This window comes from Amaranthus tricolor, chromosome 14 (assembly GCF_026212465.1).
Source record: "Amaranthus tricolor cultivar Red isolate AtriRed21 chromosome 14, ASM2621246v1, whole genome shotgun sequence".
Taxonomy (NCBI): Eukaryota; Viridiplantae; Streptophyta; class Magnoliopsida; order Caryophyllales; family Amaranthaceae; genus Amaranthus; species Amaranthus tricolor.
In genome coordinates this window covers 9,768,730-9,784,317 of record NC_080060.1, presented here as the reverse complement: position 1 = coordinate 9,784,317, position 15,588 = coordinate 9,768,730, and the positions used below count along the sequence as shown (strand labels likewise).

The window sequence follows — 15,588 nt, the reverse complement described above, 5'->3', positions numbered from 1 at the left end:
TATTGTTTTATTCTTCTTAAGGTCTAGTTTTTTTAATATATATAAATTTATAATTTTTCATTTAATCAAAATAAAAATATTTAATATCAAAATATATGTTAAATTTTGTATAAAAATATAGCATTTATTGAGTTACGGAAAATTGAATAAGCAATAATGCAAATCATAACTCTCTTTATATTGCAAGCCAAGCTTCTTAAAAATCCAAAAGCCAAAGCAGATTCAAATGATTGAAACATATACAAAATAGCGCCGCAGGGCAACGTAGTAGTAAAGTATATGAAGATAAGAGTAATTTATAAAGTTAATAAATTATATTTATATGATAGGATTTTATAGGACAAGAGTTCTGATTTTAATTCACTTTTGTAGTTTTGTTTATTTCTCTATTATTTTCTTGTCAGTAATGATTTACAAATCACGGTGATTGATTAAGAATTTTTGTAACACACACACACACATATATATATATATATATATATATATATATATATATATATATATATATATATATATATATATATATGTTTTTGAGAAGAAACATAAATGATGTTATTTTACTTTTTGAAACTTCTAACTTACGTAACGTAATATATACTTCTTTAAGCTAATTATAAGAAAGGTTGATTACTGGTAAAATGTAAAAACAAACAAGAAACGAATGCCCTTATTATAGGTTTTAAGCATATGCAACATGTTCGATTGTACAAGGCTTCTGAAAATAAGGAACTTATGTTTTAAAATAATATATTATTTAGAACAGATTCGATAACACGATAGTTATCCAACCTAGTAACCAAACCCAATTTGAATTGACTGCAAAATTGATTTATAATTATGTAAAAAGCAACATTGCATGGACACAATACCTGACTTCAAACCGTCTTGCAACACCCGGCTCAAAATCGACTTGATAACCCAAAAGAGCACCTATACTTAAGTATTTTAAGACAAAAAACGCGGTCCAAGGTTTTAGCATTTTGACAATTTGGGGTCCTCAAATATCAAATCGCACGTAATCTTCTAAATATTTGTCAATTTTTGTTCTGCCTTTAAATAGTCCTATAAAAAATGCACATCATGGAGATTGAAGGGGACAGTTTAGTTGTCCATAATAAAGAATAATGGTAAAAGCTAATCAAAAACCCAAACAAGAACGATTCTTCTACATCAAAACAAATAAAATTTAGTCCATTAATTAAAATCAATTGAAACTTGCACTAGCCTTATCAGAACTAGCAAGAACACCTTCCCTTCTCAATTTCTCCTCCTCAGCTTTTCTACAAAATATAACCCAACTATTAACCTCCAACGCTATACATACCCCAATCAATGAAGATAGGCATAAACAATAAGCCAATTTAGCATAAGATCTACTAGCTTCTATTGCTTCAAACCCTTGAAAAACATTCACAACACCTATAACAACACAAGCATACCCTACAAAATGGTGGTATGACTTCCAATATTTTCTATACTTATTTGTTGTCTTAGGCCTAAAAAATAATGCAAGTGTTTGAAGACTTCCTAAGCATACCACGATAAACCCTAACTTCCGGTGCAAGCTATACACTTTCCCCGGTGATAATTCACCGATTCTAATACCAATCGCAAATCCGATCCCTCCTAAGACAAATCCGGTTAGTTGCATGCATGCATGCACGTAGAACCATGTTGGGCCTAGGGCTTCAATGTGCCTTAGGTAACGCGATGTAACAATACCAATTGGTAGCATAATTCCCCAAGAGACCGCGTTTATAACTCCATGTACAATTTTTAACGTGTTTAAATTATTTTCGTGTCGTGCCATGCCAGACAAAAGGTCTATTGTGGTAGCAGACAACAAATCACTGATCGTAGTTGGATGAATCGTAGGCGAATATCCTTGAACATATAGCCCACGATTCCATACACAATGGATTTTTGTTTTATTAGGAGAAAGCCTAATTGAGGTATGTATCTCAACTTGTGCACCATCATGAATAGTGGCCAATTTTCCACCATACATTGTTGCAGATGATGAAAAAAGGTGAATATCAAGAGGACGAGATAATAATGGAGATTTTTGGAGTTTAACGGTTGGGTCTAATATATATGGAAGTAGGACTAATTGGCCCGAATTGGGATCCGGAAAGGCGATTAAGGCCCGAGTTCCTGTCATCTCTGCGGAGGAAGGATTGATCCCAAAACCCACCCATCCGGATGGAGAAATGAAGGTACCAAAGAAGGCTAAATGAAGGGTAGCACTATGTGCATGGTACGTCCATGCAAGTGAGGCTTGTTGTGTGGGAAATGTCATGCATTTTTCAAAGGTTTTGGTGCTTGTTGTTGTAATACAATGAGAGGTGATTGCGAGTTGAAATTGGGGGAAGATGATGAAAAGGAATAGGAACAAATTGAGCATGGTTATGGAGGATTTAATGAACAAAGAGTATAATGTATAGTATGAATTAATGTAAAGGGTTGAATTGGATTTAGATTTTTTGATTAAAAGATATAATAGCTCTTCCTGTCTAATGATGAAAAAAAGTGTATGAGTGTAGGAGAAGTGGAGAGGGAAATCATATCATAGATATGATCATAATACATGCTTAACTTTTAAGGCAAGCAATAGGGAAACTATTAAGTGGGTGTATTTTGTTAAGTTAATGATAGGTACGTACTTGCTATTAATAATGATATTTCTTCATAAAATATGTTATTATCAGTTGTAAGTATTTTAAAATGAAGGTAATAGATAGATAGAAATATATTTGATTGCTTGGATTGCAAAATTGATGATGAGATTATGTGTACATACGATATTTAGTGATAAAGTAGATCCGAAGCGTATGAACCACTTAAAGAGTAGCTTAGAGTTAGTGTATATAGATGCATGTTTGGTATGTAACAACCCCAACCAAAAATCTTTTTTATTTTTGTCTTCATAATAATATGCGTTTGTGAATTGTGGATTTGATAACAAATATATTTTCTTCCTTTGGTTCTGAGTTAATTAGGAAAAACATTTTTCAAACATGTAATTCATTTGTATAAATACCACTTCAGAACAATAGGCATTGACCTGATGTTAAGATAAAATTAATGTACGGAGTTGATATCGATGAATACAATTTCTAAAGTTTAGCGTAATAAATTTAAAAGGACAAAAGTTATACAGCTCACCATGAGATGAGCCTATAGATAAGGTTTATTATGCTAAAAGTTTCTATTATTAGGCTATTTAACCTAAGTATGAGATACGTCTCACGGTGACCGTCTCAAGAATTTGTTAAAGTTCATAAATTCTTAAATGAGACGGTCTTATGGTGAGACCATCTCTATTGGACTGACCCAATATATATACTATCTTAAGGTGATCATTTATAACCTTAAATTGATCAATTACAATTTTAAAGTGATAAATTTTTATAGTTTTATTTTAAAGTAATCACTTATAACTCTAAAATGATCATTTACAATCTTAAAGTGATTAATTAAAGCAATTAACTAATTATATAGGCCCATCTGATAGTGTGACGGTCTCATACAAGATAAGCCGTCGAATTACTTTTTAATTTATGTTTTGTTTTATTTATTAAATAAAATTTTAAAATTAGTTAGGTATTTTATTTAATTGAATTTTAAAGTACATTAATATAGTATTTGGAAACAAGTGTTTCATTTCAAATTATGAATTTTAATTATGAAATCATATATGAAGAATTTGAGAATGACAAGGTTTGGGTAGTCATTCTCAAATTCTCAATTTTAACTACTTTAAAAACAATTGTGGAATTCGATCCAAATTCAAATTTGAAAATTTTTATTTTACCAAAGAATAAATTTGAGTGAATTCCAAATTTACAAATAAAATCATCATTCCCAAACATGGTATAAAGAAATTTACTCTATTTGAAAAATAGTTTTTATCTTAAATTTTATTTTAAATTATATTAAGTTTATTCATTATTTATTGGGAGTATTTTTAAAAATCCGAGTTTATATGTTAAGAATAATAGTCTTTAAATAATTTATGTAGCTTTATTTATGCTTCTATCAGATTTACTTTTGTTAATTAGTCCCTCATTCTTCTGTTTCATTTCCCTTGCTTCATCAATCATCAAGGACTACGTACTGTATCACCAAGATATGCCCAAGCCCAAGGACTTCTAACATTATATTACCAAGATGCCCATTTGAAATGAATTAGGGTCCATTAAAATAGAAGTATAGAACATGATACTCAACACAAATTCCTGTAAGAGACGGTCTCTTAGACCATCTCTAATTTGGTGAGCTCATTGTCATTTTTTAGTTTATTAATTAACTTTTAATGGGTTAGGCCGGAGATACGTCTCTTAAAAAGACGAATTCTCAGGAGACCGGTTAAATATTTAATACATACAAAACGGGTGGAAATATTCTCAATTGAGACGAGGTTTTCAATTGGACACCGGGGCGGATCTGATAGCTATACGGGTAGGTAAGTGGCAGTTCTTAATTAAAAATGTTAAAAAATTTAATAGCATTGCAATACTTGGTTGAGTTGGTTGTGTACACTAGCGAAACTTGAACAAATTTTTAGAAGGGTCTAAATTAAAAAATAAAATTGAATTCAACTAAAATATAGCCAATTAATACAGTCAAAAATTATAATGTAAATTTTAAATCAAAATAAAGTTTAACGTTTTTTTAGCACTTTAACGTCATCTATAATCTCATCAACACTATATGTTTTCACAAATTCTTGTTTAGGACGGTCCTAAAATTAGGACGATATTTCATATATGATCACTTTTGAAGCTTATGTGATCACTTTTTTGTAGGGTTTACGTGATCACTTTTTTGTAGGGCTTATGTGATCACTTTTAATGTCTATATGATCACTTTTAAGGCCTATATGATGACTTTGAAAGGCCAATGTGCTCATTTTTAGTTTACTATTGATCACTTTTAAAGCTTATGTGATCACTTTTAATACTTATGTGATCACTTATAAAGCTCATGGAGATTGTGTTTTGTGGTGGTGGTGGTGGAGTTAAAAATTAAAAATGATCACGTATATTTTAAAAGTGATCGTATAGGCTTTAAAAGTAATCACACAGGTCTTAAAAGAGGTCACATAGGCTTTAAAAGTAATAACTTATAATAGTCAAAGTGATCACACATGCTTTAAAAGTTATCACATAAGCCTTAAAAGTGATCACATAAGTAATTACATAAGTTTTAAAGTGATCACAGTAAATTAAAAATGATCATATAAGTCATAAAAGTGATCACATAGGTCTTAAAAGTGATTACATAGGTCTTAAAAGAATAAAATAAGTCTTAAAAGTGATCGCATAGGTCTTAAAAATAATCACATAGGTCTTAAAAGTGAGCACATAGGCCTTAAAGTGATCACATAAGTAATTCTCCAAGCTAAAAGCCACAATGCACTTGGATAAGGGTTAATCAGGCAACCTCTTGGGACATTTACTGACTTAAAATCCCCAACACTATTAGCTCATTAATTAATTGTATTCAGTCCTAGACAACAATTGTTTAATTTAGATTTACTAAACTCAACAAAAATAATAAATTTAAATAAACTATAATGACCTGTTTGATAAATATATTTTTACCCCTAACACTGCCATTGCCAAGATGTCAAGGAAATTAGAAAGCCAAAATTCTAATATACTCCGTTCATTTTCATATGTTCTTCTCAAATATAATTTACGAATTTTAACGTCAAACTTTGACTATGATTTCTCATCGATCTATATGAAAAAACATATGCATGTGGGATCTTGAAATTTACCCCGTGTTTATTGATTTTATTAAAACATTAATAGATCTTCAAATGCACCTCCTTTTTTCACTCCAATTCTGTAAATTCAAACACACTATTAAAATGTCACTGATCGTACGAATGATATTTTCTTAAAAACCACAATATCATTTTATATATTTTTTTGATGCATGGAGAGTTACAAGAACAATATTATAACAAAAACAATAAGTTTAAATCATCAATCCCAATTTATAAATACCATACAACATAAATAACTAAACTAATTACCCCCCACTAAACTATTAGCATAGATCTATAATTCTATATCAAATTATAAAATTAATAAATATCTTTTGATTAATAAATCCTAACTTGGTATTGGTGATCCTTAATATAGGTGAAACTCGTGACATTCTAAAGGCTACGTACACTTAAAAAAAGGTATGTAGAAAAGTCTTACCAAATACTCCACATATACTTCTTCCTTAAATCATACCTTTTCTATCAGTCTAGCTTGTGAAATTAATGGTCTCAGACTTATTCTGATTTGCGGCAGAATTCTAGACAACATGTGAACTTTGCTAACTAAAGTGTAGTAAATTATACGCCACAAGTGTCAAGTGGTATTATGTATGATGTATGTATGTACAAACTACAGACACTAGTATTTTAATTGGTGCGAATTTGGATCAATGGTCACAGGCACAATAGTTCAACTACAGAGTATCTAAAAATCTTTTATAAATTCGGTGTACGCTATTTTAAAATAATATCAATCTAATAATAATAAGTATTTTTCAATAATTGAATCTATATATACTTATTTTTTTATACCTTTTAAGATTGATATACGATAAAATAGTGTGGATCAAATTTACAATATTTTTTCCGTGGTTATTTTATCCTTTGATTTGATTTGTGACTCATCACTTTCTTACTAACTTGCTTGTGAACTACTCAACTTGCTCAATATTTTTTCCGTGGTTATTTTAGGATCAAAGCTAACTAGCCCATAGATTAAATGTTCATTGTTTGTTGTTATGTGCGTCTAAAGTAGACCGCTTTTGACATTTGTCCTCCTTTTTATAATTAAATTTGACTTTAAACTGACTTAAAAAATAAATTTACAATGATATAAAAATCAATTTGGATACAAGAGGTATTTGATTCTTACCCGAATCGGAATACCTAATTGAAAACGATTCACTAACTCGAATGTATGCCTCTAATTTGTATTGTTTGTCCTATTGGTACCTTTTCGGTTTTAATACTCCTCTGGTATAATTTTTTAATGTATCAATGGTTAGGAGAAAAAAGTACACATATTAAAAAGTAAGGAAAGTAAATAGATGAGATATAAATGTAACTTAAATCTATGGATAATAATAAAAAAGATAGTCAAAAATAAAATTATAGTAAATTCAATACGACAAAATTAAATAGAAAAAATGTTGAAAAATGTTGCCAATTCCATTTGACATAGAAAATGCAAGTAATATACTTTCTCTGTTCTGAAATAGTTGCTAAATAAAGATTATTAGTAATATTTATCTTTCAAGCTTATTTTAGATATTCCGATTAATGTGTTAGAAAAAATTTAGTTAAGTGAGATTTTGTTTGAATCATTTAATCGAATACTTTCACAATATTAAATTTCTACATTTTTAGTTAAATATAGCTTAAGATATAAATGATCAAAATTATGCATTGAATTGTGTAAAAAGTGAAATGTACCAAGTATAATAGAACGGAGGAAGTATATACTTTATGCTTGTTGTATATTTTCGGTTTTATGCTTGTTGCCAATTAATAATGTTTGTTGGTTAAAAACCAAAAAACAATGGAAAAATTACTCAAATGGTATAGAAGTAACCCTTGACAAAATTGAGTAATGACATTAGTCCCCATATTTTCTCCGGGTGATTTCCATTCCTAAACTCCCTACAATATTTTTTTTTTAATTCTAAATACGAATATTTAACAAGAAGTAGTACCTTTTATAGGTCAAAATACAAGCACCATAAGCTAACATTATACTCAAGTCACTTTGCAACATTCTTACTAAAGCTAGACCTGCACATAATTTCATAATCAATTAAAATATATTTTTTAAAACAGTAAGTTTTATGTCAAATCATTTAAGCCGTACGATTGGTCTAGATCTAATAAATATTTATTTTATTTTGACATATTAATTTTAAGATTTAAAAGTTTAATTTCAAGACTTAAAATGTTAATTTTAAAATTTAAAAGGTTAATTTTAAAATTTTTTAATACACTTTCCGTTCTCTAATGTTTTTCGTATTTGAAATATTCCACCTTAAGGAGAAAGAAATTTAATTAATATTTTTGACCCATATTTAGATGATAAAATATATTCATGTGAGATCGTATTAGATTCATCTTAATCTATACTTTTTTATTGAGAATTTTTTATTATGTGTATTTAGAGATATTCAAGTTTAAAATTTGCATTGAAAACTGTGTAAAAAGCAAATGAAAAAAAAAAAACCAAAGGTAGTACTAATTTCAATGTTTGAGTTATCATATTACATTAAAGTTGGAATGTGAATTTCTTAAAATTGGATGCTTTAAATCTTGAAATTGGTCTTATAAGTCTTGAAATTCACCTTTTAAATCTTGAAATTGTTGAAATTAACCTTGTACAAGCAAAAGGAATGCATAATATTATTTGTGGGAGTGATCAAATTATGCCAAGAAAATCACAAATCATATAGGAATGAAATGAAGAAACTTCCTTTGGAGTTGAATACATACCATCAATATAGCCTAATTGGCTTTTTCACATAGACTAAAAAATTGAATATAACGGGATATAGTATTAGCATATATATAGATAAGTGGGAATAGAGTAAAATTGGAGAAATCATATATAGATGAGATAAATTCATAAAAAAAGATTAAAATAAAAATTAAGGCAAATTGAATTAGTTTAATACTTTTTTCGTCCTGAAATTCTTGCTACATTTTGGTTTTTAACATTTTATATTCAATGTTCAAGCATATTTTATATATTACGATTAATTAGGTAAGAAAAAATATTGTCAAGAGAAATCTTGTTTGAATTGTTAAATCGCATACTTTCATAATAAACTTTTTATAATTTTTAAATGTGCATAATTCTATATATAATTAATTAAAATAACACTTAAATTGTATAAAAAATTCAAATTAACAAGTACAATAAAACGGAAAAACTATTTGATAACTAGGTCATAGAAAAGGCAAAACAAAATTACAAGCCTTTATTTTGCTTATTATAAACGAATAAAAAGATTTATGGTATATATATGTGTGTAAAAACATGATGTGGTTCCACATAGTAATGAGTAGTAATCAATCCTTTATATAGCCATTTATAAATTATACTGTTAATAATATTAATACAATATACCCAAAAACAACCACAAAGAATCAACCACATAAAGATATATATTACCTATTTTTCTTCTTAATTTACATCAATTATATCCAATCTCCACAATAAAAAAAACTCACATATTAGCTTCTAATTCATTATTAGACACATTAATATTTATTTGCTTTCTTGCACGGCCTCTCCGCCTTCTTTGCCTCTTAGGGATGGAACCAAATCTGAGCCGTCCAGTCTCCTTAAACCTCTCCTTTTCCGACGGGATGATCACACACTCCGGTGGTGGGACCGGATAACGGACTGTGTCATAACAGTAAGAGTAGTACATGTACTTCTCCCTAAACCACTTCATGGCTCTTCTCCCTGATGGGGTGATTTTGGAGTACTCCTTGTTTTCGAGCTCGAACTTTTCGGCCGAGCAATCAGAGGAAGAGGACGTGTCGAGGACTTGCTCGAGGGGGTCTACTGGACATCCCTCGAGCACAAAGTCGGTGAATTCTGAGACGAAAGGCTCGAATTCGTACTTGACGCTGTATTTTCCGCCTGCGGTGGCCCAGCTTGAGGCGTCCCATATGGTGGCGTAGAGGGACATGGGCTTAGATGGGTAGTCCGAGCCCATTGCTTCGTTGCGAACAATTTCTCTTATTGGGACGTTGTCTACGTAAAATCTGCATTGCATGTAAAATGTCCAATAAGGTACAACTGAAGATTATTCAAAAAAAAAAGAAGGTACAACTGAAGATTTTCCACCGATAGTTGAAATGAAATATTTTCACAAATTCTTAAATAAGACAGCTCACGGTGAGACGATTTCTGTTGAATTGATCCAATGTTTATTTATTGTCTCAAAATAACTATTTATGATTTTAAAGTGGTAACTTATATAAATTGATCAATTAGAAAATGAGCTAATTATGTGAGCTCATCATATGGTGAAACAGTCTCATACAAGACTTGTTAAATCTATTTAGGTAAAATATGTAAGTCTAAAGAGAAAAGATAAATAATTACATAAGTGCATCCATTTATATATTTATGAAAACAATTTTGGTAAAATGAAAAATAGCAACAATAAATAATAATAATAATAATAATAATAATAATAATAATGATTTAAAGGAAAGTATATGGACATAACTTTCTAATAATTGCAAGAAAACAATTAATGATACATCATCAATATCACATTGAAGTGAAACAAGTAAAATAAATGCATTTGAGTACTACTAGTAAATTTTATAACCACCATATATATGTTAATTTGTTTTATTTATTTTGTATTATTTTGGACAAATAATCTTTAATTTATACTTCAAAATAATGCAAAATAAAAAGAAAAGAGTTAGAGTAATACTTTATTCATCCCTTTTATTTATTATTATTTTTCATTTTAGGTTGTCTCTCATTTTACATCATTTTTTTTGGACAATAACTTATTACTTTTTTATACACATTCATATATTTTAATTTTTTATTTTCTTAACAATAAATGTATACCTTTTTCTTAAAAAGAGATCATTTTAATGTGCTACTATTCTATTGGGATAGAGGAGTAAATATAAAAGTTAATGATTGTGTACCTAAACAAGCTAAGGCTTACAGTTAGGATAGGCTAGCTTTGTTTGAAAATGACCATTAAGAATTAGAGTAGTTCTAAGTGCGCCACAGCTAGGATTTGTTCCATGTTTGATGTTTGAGTTACACATTGAATTATTCAATCATCACAACATTTAATTATCAATTTTAGTATTAGATGCTCTCACCAAATAACATATTTTCTTGCTCACCAAACTATCTACTAACTACCTATTAATATATCCAATAAAATAATCAACAAACATTTCCTACGTGTCATATCTTTCAAGTTTTAGATAGTAAACATTGAGCAATTTTTATCAACTCAAGATTCGGAGTCAAAATATGTCTAATCAATTCAACATAAGCATAGTTTAAAGATGATCTTGAAAGTATGGATAAATAGGGAATAGACATTTTTTTATTATCACAAGTAGGTCAAGAGAAAGAAAAAAATTGCGTGGAATCGCACTCAGATATATATATCTAAAAAAGTACTTGTTACAAATAAAACAAAACCCGATTAAGAAATAATTCTAATGATCTTAATATCAATTACTCCACGAGTTCCTTAAAGTTGTCCTTATAAGGAATGTTCATGGTGATTAAGAAAAATATAATCTATTAGATGGTTAATATATTATTTTATTAAATAATAACGATAGTGTAAAATTGGAGACCATAACCACTAAAAACATATTAGAATAAATTTAGTAGAGGAAAAACATGAGAACTACAAATATTAAAAATGTTAAAATAAAATTAGTGAAAACATATGGGCACTATAAGCAATATAAAAATATTAAAATATAGTGACAAATATGTGGAGACCATATATATTATTATAATACTAAAATTAGGATGAACAAGATTAATTATGTCCAAAAAATATAATATAATTAGAAAAATTCTTTAGGCGAACAATTCAATAAAATATCTTTAAATGACAAATAAAAACAAATTTAAGGAAGCACTACTTTTACACCTATTATTAATTATAAGCAAAAATTCATGACATCAAAATTTTCCCCACAATGATAATGTTTGGTATGGAGCTATGGAGCACCTACTCTTGTTTTAGTTAAAAGACCCATATTGAAGTTTTTAGTTAAAAAAATACCCAAATTGTTTTTTAGAGAGGTTAAAAAGTCAAATAATTGGTTACACATAACATTCATGAATAAACTTATATTTGAATATGATGGAATTGTAGTGGATGGAAGCTAAAAAAGGAAAAAGTTGCATTTAGACATAATTTGAAGGATAAGTCGATATTATGATATGCTTGGCTAATTGTTAGCTTGAAAACATAACAAAAATAATTGTTAAAGGTTTTTCTTATCATTTTCATAAAGATATACAACTAATATAGCAATAAATTGAGTATATCTTTAATTTATCAAGTTAGGAAAACCATCTCAAAAAACATTTGAATAAAAGTAAAAAAAAAATATATATATTTCTATGAGTTGTGAAAGGATAAATTTATATATAGATATCTAATCTTAATAATATTTTTCAATATAAATATCAGTCAAATATTTATATTCATATTGTAAAGTACAATTTTAGAATCATCATGTAGAAAAGGAGTCACCAAAAATAAAAAAATTTCACATACATGAAAAGTTACCTAACCACATAGAGAAAAGAGGCGTAAATATGTATATGTAATATAAAATAATACAAAGATGGTCAATAAAAGAACTAAGCAATTGGCATAAAAATCTTCACAATTAACTAGAAGGGTCTATTTTACAAGTGGTTAGCTTAGTATTTAATAATTTTTCTTTTAATTTTTATGATAAAAATTTAATTATCACTATCTCTATAAAAATAATTAATTATCGCTCTTTTTATGTTTATTAGATTCAGATAATCTCTTCTGCAATTCCGTATTTATAATTCATATATACAAATTACATACCACAAAATGTCCAATCCTTTCTGTGTGTGTTCATTCCAGCACTAATACATTGAATCTCATCAAAACTTTTTAAAAAATTAAAAAACACGCAGTCCTTCCTTTTCTTGACATCCTTTCTAATCCGCGTTAGAAAAAGTGGGTGGCTGGTAAAAGCCAAATTTCAGCCATCCAAACCTAAAATAAGTCAGCCCAACTTCTACCTAACTGCCTTTTCTTTCTTACTATTGTTAAAAGTATTTTCCTTGGGATTTAGGTTTATGTAATAGTATACTCTAACTTTGTTATTTTTCCTTAAAATACATATATTTATATGAATATAAATACAAATTTATAAAAAAAATTCATTTAACTAGTATTTAAGTGTCAATAACACATAATAATAATAAGATAAATGATACACAAATTTTTGTATGAGACGGTCTCAACGTGAGACATGCTTTATAGTTGAGTTAAGTAGCTTAATAAATAAATTTTATTTGCATATAGATTTTTTATTTTGAGAATATGCTAATTTGGTCTATATGTTTAAGTGGTTCTTGGGCTAAAAAGATAAAGGAATTTATAACCTTATTAATTTTAATACTATACTCTATCTTATTAAGAAAAATATCATTAAATTTAAAGGAAAAAAGTATATATGAAATGGAAATTTATTTACGTGTAATAAAAAAATGATTGAAAAAAGAAATGAAAAGATGGGAGAGAAGTACATACATGATATTAGTACGAGTCCAAAGGATGCTATATTGATGGAAATCTTTGGTGGGATCAAACCATAGTCTATATCTTTCTTCTCTTCCTCTACTTGTGCTTCCATTTCCATACATGTTTGTTTGAAACCTCCATGGTTTTCCTTTCAAGTTTCCCAAGAATTCTATGTCCAATTCATCGTGGCTTTTTTCCCATACATCTCCATTTGTTGTCTGTCATTTTTTCAATATTAATAATTCATATACAATTAATAATAATGATTATTATTATTACTATTATTATTTATAATAATAATTATTATTATGTTAGTACTTACATAAAAAGCTACTACAACTCCAGCCGTGTATTCACCCGGCAACTTTATCTTTGCACTGAAGAATCCATAGTCATAATATTTTGATGAAATGAATCCTGAACCTGAATAATTATTTAGTAAAACAAATAATATTAGAAATAGCATATTACTATATACGACCTTTCTTCTGAAATAGTGTATTGTTTATTTTTTAAACTTATTTTATATTATATTACCCTAACTTGTAAGGATAAATATACTCAAATTAAATTACGTTTGGATCATCTAATTAATCTTCTGCTTTCATTATATCAAATTTTAAAAAAAATAAGAAATAAACCTATTAAATTAGGTAAAAAGTAACATTTTAAGGTTTTAATATAAAAAAGCAATATTCATTTGGGACTTTGGGTATCACAAATTCGCTTACAATTGTTTTATTAAAAAAAAGTACATGACAATTCCTATTGACGCCAAAATTACTCCCGAAACTATATAAATCTCGTGAAACTTAAACCATCAACTTAAACTTTTAATTAATTTGGTTACTTAATAAAGTATTAAAAGTCAACGTGATAAAAGATCACTATATACATTGTATTCATACTTATAGCTCAAAGAAATAATACAACTTAATTATAGCCCAAAGAAATCTCGTGTAAAAAAGACATATTAGCGTAATATCCTCGGGCCTCTTTTGATTAGGTTGATTGATAGATAACAATTATTAACGGTTTTTCCTTTCATATGATGATAGACTTTATTCTTGTGAGTTGTGATAGGTATAGCCAACAGGTTAGATTAATCATCTTTCGACCTTGTTTATAGCAATTTTTTAAACTACCCCGATGAAAAAAAATCTTATAACAGGATTTAATTGCGCAATTAAGATTTTTAAAATTTTAAAATCATGTAAATTATAACTGATAGGAAAAAATAAAAATATTTACCGGCGTAACGGTTGAGAATGAGGTTTGCGCTGCGGCCATCGTCGGATTTTTTAATATTGAAATCAGCAAAAAGAGGAGAGTAGCCTTCGTCAAAGGAGATAGTTGGGCGATTAAACGCAGCGTTTGAGACGACGGTGAAGAAAGAAAGGAGAGAGAGATAAAGGAGAACATTGTTCCTCCTCCTTCCAGACATTTTTATTTATTTTATTTATTTTCTTATTTAATTAGAAAAGAATTAATGAATTTGAAATGAGTTTTCTCTCTCTGTTGTTGAATTACGTCTGGTACGAGATTATACAATGAGAAGGAGGAGAGAGAAAGAAGAGAAAGGGGAGGAGAGAGAAAGGAAATGGGAGGTTGGGAAGAGAAGAGAAAGGTAGGCAGTGGGCTTAATGGAATGTTTGTGAATTCTGACTAACGAGATGCCGTGTATATGTAATGGAGTATTATGATTTATGAATGCGGATGTTTGAATACTGCCATTCAATTTTGAGGCATTTACCAATATTGCCATTAGTATAAATATACGTTTATTAATTTATTCTTCTTTCATAATTTTTTAATATACATAATTAGAAATATTAATAATTTGATTCGTAAATTAAAAAATGTGAAAAATCATGTATTGCAAGTAAAAAGAAGCAAAGAAACTATGTTACTTTCTATCTCAAAAAAACGTTATTTTCTCTCTCTGAAAATATTACTTTCTCTCTTCTATTACTATTATGGTATTTCTATTCCATAAAACTTGCATAGCCGTACAATTTTGACTTGACACAAGTAATGAGAAAAAGATTGGTTGATACCAAAATATCATCATTTACCTTAAATAAGGACATAAGTGCACGAGTAAATTAGATATATAGAGTACGAATAAAATAGGAGTAAATATGATAATTTGTAAATTATTTTATGACATATATAATAAAATAGCAAGTATTATAAGACATATAAAAAAAGTAGCAAGTATTAGGGATT

The 15,588-nt window shown here is 28.2% G+C and overlaps 2 protein-coding genes across 2 annotated transcripts; both read right to left on the bottom strand.

The window, feature by feature from the left end:
• Window positions 1-717: 717 nt before the first annotated feature.
• On the bottom strand, window positions 718-2,509 carry LOC130799701 (cytochrome b561 and DOMON domain-containing protein At2g04850). Its single transcript, XM_057662895.1, has one exon. It carries the CDS (start codon window positions 2,402-2,404, stop codon window positions 1,205-1,207), a length of 1,200 nt encoding a protein of 399 aa, XP_057518878.1. The 5' UTR covers window positions 2,405-2,509; the 3' UTR covers window positions 718-1,204.
• Window positions 2,510-9,041: 6,532 nt separating this feature from the next.
• LOC130799885 (probable xyloglucan endotransglucosylase/hydrolase protein 30) lies at window positions 9,042-15,082 on the bottom strand. The gene is made up of 4 exons (XM_057663162.1): window positions 14,611-15,082; window positions 13,682-13,782; window positions 13,369-13,577; window positions 9,042-9,820 (listed from the first exon to the last, which is right to left on the bottom strand). Exons 1-4 carry the CDS (start codon window positions 14,801-14,803, stop codon window positions 9,274-9,276), a joined length of 1,050 nt encoding a protein of 349 aa, XP_057519145.1. The 5' UTR covers window positions 14,804-15,082; the 3' UTR covers window positions 9,042-9,273.
• Between the last annotated feature and the right edge of the window lie 506 nt (window positions 15,083-15,588).